This window comes from Triticum dicoccoides, chromosome 7A (genome assembly GCF_002162155.2).
Source record: "Triticum dicoccoides isolate Atlit2015 ecotype Zavitan chromosome 7A, WEW_v2.0, whole genome shotgun sequence".
In the NCBI taxonomy this organism is placed as follows: Eukaryota; Viridiplantae; Streptophyta; class Magnoliopsida; order Poales; family Poaceae; genus Triticum; species Triticum dicoccoides.
In genome coordinates, this window is record NC_041392.1 from 235,373,269 (window position 1) to 235,385,562 (window position 12,294).

At 42.8% G+C, this 12,294-nt stretch overlaps 2 protein-coding genes across 2 annotated transcripts in view; one reads left to right on the forward strand and one right to left on the reverse strand.

The window, feature by feature from the left end:
• The first annotated feature begins 6,912 nt into the window (after window positions 1-6,912).
• Window positions 6,913-9,112, forward strand: LOC119334306 (transcription termination factor MTEF18, mitochondrial-like). The gene is made up of 2 exons (XM_037606897.1): window positions 6,913-6,987; window positions 7,080-9,112. Exon 2 carries the CDS (start codon window positions 7,248-7,250, stop codon window positions 8,751-8,753), a length of 1,506 nt encoding a protein of 501 aa, XP_037462794.1. The 5' UTR covers window positions 6,913-6,987; window positions 7,080-7,247; the 3' UTR covers window positions 8,754-9,112.
• Window positions 9,113-11,181: 2,069 nt separating this feature from the next.
• Window positions 11,182-12,294, reverse strand: part of LOC119331934 (uncharacterized protein YwbO-like) — a 3,379-nt gene continuing 2,266 nt past the window's right edge. Inside the window, exons 6-8 of the mRNA XM_037605111.1 lie at window positions 11,732-11,816; window positions 11,585-11,641; window positions 11,182-11,487 (exon numbers count right to left, since the gene is read on the reverse strand). Coding sequence (XP_037461008.1) covers window positions 11,398-11,487; window positions 11,585-11,641; window positions 11,732-11,816 — 232 coding nt within the window. The 3' untranslated portion in view covers window positions 11,182-11,397. The remainder of the gene's footprint in view (window positions 11,488-11,584; window positions 11,642-11,731; window positions 11,817-12,294) is intronic.

Here is a 12,294-nt window from a genome sequence, read left to right on the forward strand (position 1 = left end):
ATAAGGGATTGTTTCTGGAATCGGGTCCTTTCTCGAGGAAAAGTTTCTCTCGAAAGAATTGAGTGGGAGGATGGTGGAGACTTGATGAGGTTATTGAACCATCTCTTCAACTAGTGTGTGGCAGGGCACAGGAAGTTGTTCCTGTGACACCTACACCAATTTAAGTGGAAGCTTATGATAGTGATCATGAAACTTCAGATCAAGTCACTACCAAACCTCGTGGGATGACAAGGATGCGTACTACTTCAGAGTGGTACGTAATCCTGTCTTGGAAGTCATGTTGCTAGACAACAATGAACCTACGAGCTATGGAGAAGCGATGGTGGGCCCGGATTCTGATAAATGGCTCGAGGCCATAAAATCCGAGAGAGGATCCATGTATGAAAACAAAGTGTAGACTTTGGCAGAACAGCTCGATGGTCGTAAGGTTGTTGAGTGCAGATGGATTTTAAAAGGAAGACGGACAATGATGGTAAATGTCACCATTAAGAAAGCTCGACTTGTCGTTAAGAAGTTTCCCGACAAGTTCAAGGAGTTGACTACGGTGAGACTTTCTCACTCGTAGCGATGCTAAGAGTCTGTTGGAATTATATTAGCGATTACTGCATTATTTATGAAATCTTGCAGATAGGATGTCAAAACATTGTTTCCTTGACGATTTTCTTGAAGAAAAGTTGTATGTGATACAACCGGAAGGTTTTGTCAATCCTGAAAGATGCTAATAAGTATGCAAAGCTCCAGCAATCCTTCTAAGGACTGGAGTGAGCATCTCGGAGTTGGAATGTATGCTTTGATGATGATCAAAGATTTTTTGGGTTTATACAAAGTTTATGAGAAACTTGTATTTCCAAAAGGGTGAGTGGGAGCACTATAGATTTCTGATGAGTATATGTTGTTGACATATTGTTGATCGAAAATGATGTAGAATTTCTGGAAAGCATGCAGAGTTATTTGAAAAGTGTTTTTCAATGGAAAACCTGGATTAGGCTACTTGAGTATTGAGCATTAAGATCTATAAGGATAGATCAAAACGCTTAATAGTACTTTCAAATGAATACATACCGTGACAAGATTTTGAAGGAGTTCAAAATGGATCGGCAAAGAAGGAGTTCTTGGCTGTGTTATAAGGTGTGAACATTGAGTAAGACTCGAAACCTGACCGCGGCAGAATAGAGAGAAAGGACGAAGGTCGTCCCCTATGCTTTAGACGTAGGCTCTACAGTATGCTATGCTGTGTACCGCACCTGAAGTGTGCCTTGCCATGAGTCAGTCAAGGGGTACAAGAGTGATCCAAGAATGGATCACAGGACATCGGTCAAAGTTATCCTTAGTAACTAGTGGACTAAGGAATTTTCTCGATTATGGAGGTGGTAAAAGAGTTCGTCGTAAAGGGTTACACCGATGCAAACTTTGACACTAATCCAGATTATTCTGAGTAGTAAACTGGATTCGTATAGTAGAACAGTTATTTGGAATAGCTCCAAATAGAACGTGGTAGCTGCATCTGGGAGATGACATAGAGATTTGTAAAGCACACACGGATCTGAAAGATTCAGACCCGTTGACTATAACATCTCTCACAAGCATAACATGATCAAAACCAGAACTCATCAAGTGTTAATCACATGGTAATGTGAACTAGATTATTGACTCTAGTAAACTCTTGGGTGTTAGTCACATGGGGATGTGACCTTGAGTGTTAATCACATAGCGATGTGAACTGGATTATTGACTCTAGTGCAAGTGGGAGACTGTTGGAAATATGCCCTAGAGGCAATAATAAATTGGTTATTATTATATTTCCTTGTTCATGATAATCATTTATTATCCATGCTAGAATTGTATTGATAGGAAACTCAGATACATGTGTGGATACATAGACAACACCATGTCCCTAGTAAGCCTCTAGTTGACTAGCTCGTTGATCAATAGATGGTCACGGTTTCCTGACCATGGACATTGGATGTCGTTGATAACGGGATCACATCATTAGGAGAATGATGTGATGGACAAGACCCAATCCTAAGCCTAGCACAAGATCATGTAGTTCGTATGCTAAAGCTTTTCTAATGTCAAGTATCATTTCCTTAGACCATGAGATTGTGCAACTCCCGGATACCGTAGGAGTGCTTTGGGTGTGCCAAACGTCACAACGTAACTGGGTGGCTATAAAGGTACACTACAGGTATCTCCAAAAGTGTCTATTGGGTTGGCACGAATCGAGACTGGGATTTGTCACTCCGTGTGACGGAGAGGTATCTCTGGGCCCACTCGGTAGGACATCATCATAATGTGCACAATGTGATCAAGGAGTTGATCGCGGGATGATGTGTTACGAAACGAGTAAAGAGACTTGCCGGTAACGAGATTGAACAAGGTATCGGGATACCGATGATCGAATCTCGGGCAAGTATCGTACCGCTAGACAAAGGGAATTGTGTACGGGATTGATTAAGTCCTTGACATCGTGGTTCATCCGATGAGATCATCGTGGAACATGTGGGAGCCAACATGGGTATCCAGATCCCGTTGTTGGTTATTGACCGGAGAGTCATCTCGGTCATGTCTGCATGTCTCCCGAACCCGTAGGGTCTACACACTTAAGGTTCGGTGACGCTAGGGTTATAGAGATATTAGTATGCGGTAACTCGAAAGTTGTTCGGAGTCCCGGATGAGATCCCGGACGTCACGAGGAGTTCCGGAATGGTCCAGAGGTAAAGATTTATATATGGGAAGTCTTGTTTTGGTCGCCGGAAAAGTTTCGCGCATTATCGGTATTGTACCGGGAGTGCTGAAAGGGGTCCGGGGGTCCACCAAGGGGGTCCACCTGCCCCGGGGGGCCACATGGGCTGTAGGGGTGTGCGCCTTGACCTATATGGGCCAAGGGCACCAGCCCCAAGAGGCCCATGCGCCAAGAGATAAGGGAAAGGAAGAGTCCTAAAAGGGGAAGGCACCTCCTAGGTGCCTTGGGGAGGATGGACTCCTCCCTGGCCGCACCCTTCCTTGGAGGAAGGGCCAAGGCTGCGCCCCCCCTCTTCCTTGGCCCTATATATAGTGGGGGAAAGGGAGGGCAGCCATACCTAAGCCCTGGCGCCTCCATCTCCCTCCCATGACACATATCCCTCCTCCCGCAGCGCTTGGCGAAGCCCTGTTGGAATCGCGCTACTTCCACCAACACGCCGTCGTGCTGCTGGATCTCCATCAACCTCTCCTTCCCCCTTGCTGGATCAAGAAGGAGGAGACGTCGCTGCTCCGTACGTGTGTTGAACGCGGAGGTGCCGTCCGTTCGGCGCTAGGATCATCGGTGATTTGGATCACGACGAGTACGACTCCATCAACCCCGTTCTCTTGAACGCTTTCGCGCACGATCTACAAGGGTATGTAGATCCACTCCTCCCTTATTGCTAGATGACTCCATAGATTGATCTTGGTGACACGTAGGAAAATTTTGAATTATTGCTACGTTCCCCAACAGTCAGCACCAGCAGCTACAGCTCCAGTGCCACCTCCAGCACCCACTCCATCAGCTCCAACTACTTCATCGGAAGCCTTCGTCCTTGGAGTTCTATCTACACCACCTCCCGAAGATCAAGCCTGAGAGACGTATATCACTATGCATTTTCAAACTTTTTGGTAACTTGTTGCCAAAGGGGGAGAAATATGTATAGATCGTAGGCTTCGAGAGAGAGTGTCTTGCTTTTTATCTCTCTTGCTATTTTGGTTGAATTACTTTATTGTGTGCTTGTGTGAGATACTTTATGTCCTTGTGAGATACTTATATGATCATGTGGTTGATCATATGCTACCTTGATGTTTGGTTGAATGATGCTATCCTTTATATTCCATATATGATCATTCACTTGCTTGGTGATGAGTGCATGCTTTTAATTTCTATCATTTTGAGCGCTCCACCAAGGTATATGTGACATGGAAGAGTAACCCATGATCCTAATCGATTGTGCATTTGCATTCAAAAGCAAATTTTAAATAATGCACAAAATTAGGGGGAGCTCTTGCTTATCACATACTTCTCAAAGCAACGATGTTTTTCAATCTTATAATCATTTGTCGAAGCTTTGATCTATATGTTGTCATCAATTACCAAAAAGGGGAGATTGAAAGTGCAACTATCCCTGGGTGGTTTTGGTAATTTCTAACAACATATAGCTCATTGAGCTAATGCTACTTGAAGATAAATATTTCAGGAAAAGCTCAATGATTGGCATGGCATGGATTAGAAAGTGGACCCCTCAAAATGCTAAGGACAAAAGGATTGGCTCAAGGTCAAAGCACAAGACTCTACATTTCATTTTTAGTGATCCAAGATCACATTGAGTCCATAGGAAAAGCCAATACTATTAAGAGGGGGTGGAGTGTTGCTTAATGAAGTTCTTGCTCAAAATGCTTAGTGATATGCTCCACAACCCTCAATCACTTTCTCATATCCAAATATATCCCAAACCAAAAGTCAAACTCGGCCCCACCGTAACTTTCTATCCGGCGCCACCGAGTTCACTTGACATAGTCACTGCCACAAACCCTAGTCTTTTCGGTACTACCGATAGGGATCTTAGTCTCACCGAGATGGGATTATAATCTCTCTGTTTCCCTTCGTAACGTTTCGGTCCAACCGAGATGAGCGATCGTACCAACCGAGATTGCAATGCAAACTCTCTATTTCCCTTTCGTAATGTTTCGGTCCTACCGAAAGAGCGAATCGGTCCCACCGAGATTGCCTGACCAACTCTCTGGTTAGTCTATTACCAAAATCGGCCTCACCGAGTTTGCGTAATCGGTCTCACCGAGATTACGTTATGCCCTAACCCTAATGGTATCGTCCCCACCGAGTTGACATGTCGGTCCCACCGAAAACCCTAATGGTCACATTATGAACTAAATCGGTCTGACCGAGTTGTATGATTCAGTCCCACCGAGTTTGGTGATTTGTGTGTAACGGTTAGATTTTGTGTGGAGACTATATATACCCCTCCACCCACTCTTCATTCATGGAGAGAGCCATCAGAACATGCCTACACTTCCAACATACATTTTCTGGGAGAGCCATCAGAACATGCCTACACTTCCAACATACATTTTCTAAGAGAGAACCACCTACACTTGTGTTGAGGTCAAGATATTCCATTCCAACCACATAAATCTTGATCTCTAGCCTTCCCCAAATTGCTTTCCACTCAAATCATCTTTCTACTAAATCCAATCCTGTGAGAGAGAGTTGAGTGTTGGGGAGACTATCATTTGAAGCACAAGAGCAAGGAGTTCATCATCAACACACCATCTATTACCTTTTGGAGAGTGGTGTCTCCTAGATTGGTTAGGTGTCACTTGGGAGCCTTCGTCAAGATTGTGGAGTTGAACCAAGGAGTTTGTACGGGCAAGGAGATCGCCTACTTCGTGAAGATCTACCCTAGTGAGGCAAGTCCTTCGTGGGTGATGGCCATGGTGGGATAGACAAGGTTGTTTCTTCGTGGACCCTTCATGGGTGGAGCCCTCTGTGGACTCGCGCAACCGTTACCCTTCGTGGGTTGAAGTCTCCATCAATGTGGATATACGATAGCACCACCTATCGGAACCACGCCAAAAATCTCCGTGTCTACATTGCGTTTGCTCCCTCCAAACTCCTCCCTTTACCTTCATATGCAATTGTTTTACATTCCGCTGCTATACTCTTAGAATTGCATGTGTAGGTTGTTTGCTTGACTTGTGCTAAGTTGCTAAAATCTGTCAAGAATTAAAATTGGAAAAAGACTAGATTTTTATTTGGTCAAGTAGTCTAATCACCCTTCCTCTAGACATACTTTCGATCCTACAGGGGAGGAGACGACGACTAGGGTTAGGGTAATGGTGTTGCCTCGTCGCTAGCCTTTTATAGCTAGGGACGGCGGGCTGCAGAACAGGAGATGATGTCGAAGGACAAGCATCGAACAAGTCACTACGAGAATCCGAAGGAGCGAACGTGTCATTAATGGCGAGTGGTTAGCGCTCATGTCGCCCCCCTCGCTGGTGGCTTTTGTGTCGGTAGATTATGTACAGATGGCAACGTTGTTTCAAACCCAACTATAGTGTGAGAGGAAAAAAGAAATGAACTTTCACTCATGCCACAACAGTTGAGTCTGGAACACACTCCAAACTAAGCTTTCACACCTTTCAAATATGGAGGCTAGAAGCTCGCTTTTGAAATGAATTTTAGGAATTACTCCCTTTGTTCACTATTATAAATGCCTTTTTTAAAATCTATTTGTCATACTAGTAGTTAGTACAACGATCGATAATGTACAAATGCATCTGTAATAGTTCCCCTAACAGATGTACTCTCCCTGTTCGGGTTTATTAGGCATCTTCGTATCCAGTGTAAAACTGTGACCATAACTTTAAACTAATAAAATCTAAACTATATGACAGGTAGGAATCCTATTTTAAATACAAATTCAGTGCATATTCTTAGCATTTAAATTATATTTTATTTGTTTTTTATGAATATATTTTATTTGTTATATGGAGTAGACGGTCAAAATTTGATCAAATATTAGGAGATCCAGTAAACCACGACAGAGGGAGTACTCTGTGAGCTAAATTTCCCACTTTGGATACGAGAAAGGGGACACCTAACTGGGAAGCGAGTGTTTGACCGTTCGATACGGCCATCGTACGGCTCTCGCGCCTCTCGCAGTTGCACTTGGTTTTTCCGGACCAAAAACCGCCGCTAGGGTTTTAACATCAGTGATGGATCATCAGTTCATTATTAATCCAACAAAAATTCGCGACAAATCTCTGGAGTAAAGCTCCGAGCTTTCCTTCAGTTTTTGCAATCCCTCGATGTCTCTACCGCCGGAAGCAAGTGACTAGTCATGCTTAGGCGGCTGCTGCTCCGGGAGGTCCAAGCTTGCGCGGAGTCGCTCCCCCAATCGAGCAATCAGATTGCGTATGCAAGAATCTGTGGATCCCCGTTGAATCTGACTAAAGATTCGCGTAAGTATTGCAATCCTCCTATCAGTTTCCGCTTGCCTCTAGTTTTTAGAAGAGGAGTCGTTGTTGGTTCTTGTGGCGTGAGATCTTTTCAGAACTCTGATGTCCAGCCGCCGGCTCGGTGCTTTTCCGGCGACGCCTGCGCGGCGCCTCCGGACAAGATCCCGGATTCGCCGGCGCGCGTGCTCCGGCATGGCCTCGTCCGTGCGAGCGCGCAGGCCTCGCTGCTCGAGTATCTCCATTCTACGCGGGGAATAGAGTTCATGCTCGCCGAGCACATGAGCAAGAACTCTCCGGCGTTCCTCGCCCGCCTCCTTGCCAACGCAGACGCCGGCGGCGGCGCCGATGTGAGATTGTCAGTCTCCAGGTTCCTCCAATACCACCCCATCAATGAGTTTGAGCCGTTCTTCGAGAGCATTGGGCTCAGGCCGTCAGAGTTGGGGAAGTTCTTGCCAAGTGATTTGATATACCTGAAGGATGCTGTTGAATTGCTGGAGAATTACCAAGTACTCTGTGATTATGGCGTGCCACGGACCAAGATTGGTAAGGTGTACAAGGAGGCCAATGAGGTGTTTGGCTATGGGCACAGTGTGTTATTCTCGAAATTGCAAGAATATGAGCAGCTTGGATTGAGCAAATCAACAATCACCAAGCTTGTAGTGTGTTGCCCCAAACTCCTTATTGGTGAAGCCAACCTTGAGTTTCTGCATGTTTTGGATAAGCTGAAAGCCTCTGGTATTATGCTCGGATGGTTTAGAGGGGGTTTGTCAGATGAGAGCACGCACAACTGGAGACGAACTCTTAAAATGCTTGAATTTCTTGATATGATGGGTTCCAACAACAAGACTCTGCTGGTAAGGCTGATCAAAGAACATCCAAGATTTGTGTTTGGCGAATCTGGTAAGAAGTTGTATCTTCTTGTGAGCATGCTGTGTAAATTTGGCATTCAGATAGATAGCATGCTACAGCTGTTCGTGCAGTGCCCATGGGTTCTAAACATGAAATTTCCAAAGAATCTGCAGAAGTCAGTGGATTTTTTGACTCAGATAGGAATGGAGGCATTCGACATTGCTCGGGTTGTCTCATCATGCCCTGAAATTCTTGGTGCTAGTTCTTGTCAGAGTGCTGCTATTGTGTTGTCTACCATGAACCTGTCTGCTGCGAGGTTATGTAATATCATAAAAGATGACCCTATGCAGTTTGGTACTTTGGTATCAAAGAAAAAAATTGCAGCTGTGACAAAGATAGACAGTTTTTATCTTGGAGAGAAGGCTGAATTTTTGCTGAAGATCGGCTTCATTGAGAACTCTGACGACATGGTGAAGGCAATGTCCCATTTTCGTGGCCGCGGTGACCAGCTTCAAGAGAGGCTAGATTGCTTGGTCGATGCTGGATTGGACTATGAGGATGCCTGCAGCATGATCAAAGTGGCCCCATTTATACTGAACATGTCAGTGAGTATGATCAAGAAAAAGATCAGCTACATTCTGAATGACATTGGATACACTCTTGAATCTATTGTTGCTTTTCCTGCGATTTTCGGGTACAGTTTGGAGAAGATGAAGCTGAGATTCATGATGTACAAGTGGCTCACCGAAAATGGTGTCAAGATCAAACCAACAAACAAGAACAAGGTAAACAAGTCCATGGTAGCCTTGAGCACCATCATGGCATGCTCAGATGTCAGGTTTGTGAAGCAATTTGTGAATTTTCACCCTGGTGGACTGGATCAATGGCAAAGGTTGAAGAATTGTTCAACTATTCAGTAGGAATTACAAGACAAATATTCAATTTTATTTGGGAAAATATTCTGACACACAAGCTTTATTTCTTCAGCTGCCCCCTTGCAATGCAGGGCTAAAATACAAATCTTGACACATCTTCACAAATGCCATGTCTGAAAACTCAAGTTTTCATATTTGGAGGTTTTTACTTTAGATCTTGACTGAAAAATTGCTAGGACCTATTTGGAGAGGAATATCTCTTGGAAAGCTTTGGTATTTAGTTATTAGTATGTTGTAGGATATATCAGTTCATCACAATTGTATACATGTATAAACCTGTTATTAACATCCCATGTGAGGTTGACCAGCGGTATAAGGCTAATTGCCAGTCAGTTTCCAGATTACCTTTTTTTCTGTAATGTTAGCGATAAAATTTCTATGAAATCACCAAAGTCCATTCCAACTCTTTGTTGGCCCCGACTTTATCATTTACAGTTCAACTGGTAGTATGGCTTACAGTTTCATTCTAACCGATATATAATTGACAGAGACTTGCCTATTATATTAAAGGCTGATTTTAGTATTACACGTGGATCATCGAAACTCCGTTTGGTTGGACCATTTCTGCCGACCACCATCAGGTGTGCGTACTAGAATAGAGAGAAGTAGCGCTGAATGTTTCTATGTATGCTTTGTGATAACTGATAAGTACTTTGTGATTTGTCGATCTGCATCTGCCGGAGCCAGTGCGGGAGCTACCACACTGAGCTGCACTGAACCTTGTGAATTTTGTATTGTGATTAATGCTTGTGATTTTAGGGTTGTAGTATGAAGATCTATTTTGACCTTCTGAACCTAAATAGGCTGTGCCTCGGTTGTCCTTATCACAAAAGATTTAAGAACAAGGCGCGATGTCCTTGTCAAAAAAGATTTCATAAATACCAAAAAAGGCATGGAGTATGTAAGAGAGAAAATTTCCGAGCATTTGGTATATTCTGTGTTTTGGTTTTGTCTATTCATCAAATGATTTTCACTTTTCACATTGAAGCTACTCTTAAGACTGCTGAACATTTTGGAGTACAGTCTCAGTGTGTATCATGCTAGGAGCCATGTACAGGCAACAATATAACCTGAAGCTTTGTTTTGGCTGTTTGCCCCATAAAGGCAAAGTCCGCTAGCGCTGAAAGCTGTTCATGTAAAAAACAAGTGAGCCCTCTGCTTGATGTCAAGAAAAAAGTGAGCCCTCTGCTTAAACCAGGTCCATGCATGTAAACACCACTATCCTACTAGAAATTATATGCTCTTGTTGATGCTATGGAATACCCCAAATTCATTTATATATAGATTTGTTGTTGATTCCAAATTGTTGTAATTCATACATCAAGAATGTTCCAGGCCGGCAGTGAAGCTGAAACTCTTACATGTTCAGCTAATTGGTGACAACGACACAACTTGGCACTTGGCTTAATGGGGAAGGAAAAGCTTGATCGGTTCAGCCAACCGTGGAAAGAGATGCAGTTGGTCTGGAAGATGTCTCTTAGTTGCAATCAAGTACTCCCTTCCCTCTGTTCCAAAATAAGTGACTCAACTTTGTACTAGCTTTAGTACAAAGTTAGTACAAAGTTGAGTCACTTATTTTGGGATGAAGGGAGTAGATACTTGGTATGCATGCGAGTAAGTGATCACTTGATTACAGAATCAGGGTGCTAATTAGATGATTTCTTCACTAATTGCCGGACGAATTTCCATTTTTCATGTTCTGGCCTCATTTTCTGTGCTATTCGGATTTTCCATGCAAACAAGGAGACACTTTATGTCTGGTATACCAAAACTTTTATCACTTGGTTGTAAAATTATGGTGCTAATTACATAATGTCTTCACTAATTTCTGATAGATTTCAGTCGTTCAGACTCCGATATCATTTCTCTGTGCAATTTGGATTTTATCGAAAGAAAGGGACGCACAAGATGGGGTTTAGGGAATGGAATTTCTAGACAGCCTTACCCTTGCATAATACGCCTCTGCCACTGTGCTAGGCCGGTCGTTGGCTATTTCGATACATCGCAACAGGAAAAATACTTAATGCTGGTGTCCCAGAGCTTTACCTTTCCAATTTCATGCTCTTAGGATAGGTATAGCTGTCATCTCTGTTCAATCCTGTGATTATTTGATTTTGTTGTGCAAACCTCTGATTTCTCTGCTTAGTATAAATTTTCTGTTCCACATTTCAGTTTAGGTTAAGGCACTGTGATGAATTGTGATAATCTTGTTTACTAAACCAGTTTTTGCTTACTTTTGTGTCTAATTTTCTATATCATATTATAATATAAGCACAACATGACACAATTCAGCAGACTACAAACGGAGTGTAAATATACAAACAATTGCTAATTTATATAAATTATTTTCCACCTCCTTGCAACTTCGAACGTGCCTTGCGGACATGGTTACTTATGTGCCCGAGTGGCATGGTACGCTGAAAGCCTTCCTAATTTATTTCTCCAATCATCACATCAGAATTACTGCAAATATAGTAGGATTCATAAATTATCTTTTTCATAATAAAACCATAAATGACTTGTAACTTTTGTTGTTCCTTTTTGCAAGCCATCCTTTATTCCTTTTTACCACAATATTTTGCTATTTTTGTACATACAAGTATAATCCGTAAAGAAGTTCCTTGAACAATCATTCAGCTGCATCTTTGGCAGCAGTCTCGAACGCCCTCATGAATATGTTTGGAGGCTGACCACCACTGAGTTGATATTTTCCATTGATCTGAAATAAACAGCACAAAAAGATATCATGCACAAGTCACTAATAACTGGATAAGAGGTGAAAGGGACACTAACAGTAAAGTAGCTAATATTCATACCACAAAGTGAGGGACTCCAGAAATGCCAGAAGAGTACTTGTTGAGTTCTTCCTTAACCTTGTACCACCAGAAAACGGATTAAGAAGCTGCAGCCTTTTTCCCAAAATAACGATGGCCACCAGGAGCAACGGTGAGTAGAAAACATACCTCATCGACTCCTTTGCTAGGGTCCAGCAGAAGTTCTTCTGCTCCTTCTATGCCCACCTTTCTTGCAGCATCCATAAGAACTTGCCTTCACAGATTTGGAAAATGAATTTCACAAGACTGAAGACAACAGTGGTCAACATAGAAAGAAAGATTAAGGAAAAGAAAGTGCGGCAAGTTGATTAGAGGTTTACGTTTCCTCGAGTGAATGAAGCAACAAACAGCTTACTCTGGTAGCATGGGACAGTTTTAGTTCACATTATCCTCTGTTGTTTTCAGATGCTATAATTCTATTCAGAGGTGTGGTGCAGCATGAAGACAGTGAATGGCGATTTTTTGTTTGTCAATACAGAAAACAAAATGATGCAGCACATGTAACAAATAAAAATGGGCACGCGTTATTTGCTTTTGCCTCATTATGAGTAACTCACATCTAGAGTAGAAAATGGTCATCAAAAACCATGTGTTAAAGGTGAATGTATCTGGCACAGGACTTGTAGCACAATTTCACCTCAATAATTGTCACATGCGAAGGTGTATTCTTAATATGATGTATTTATTTTGCT

Bases quoted from the DNA above. Each gene is read 5' to 3' on its own strand.
- LOC119334306 (XM_037606897.1), top strand. From the start codon at position 7,248: ATGCTCGCCGAGCACATGAGCAAGAACTCTCCGGCGTTCCTCGCCCGC.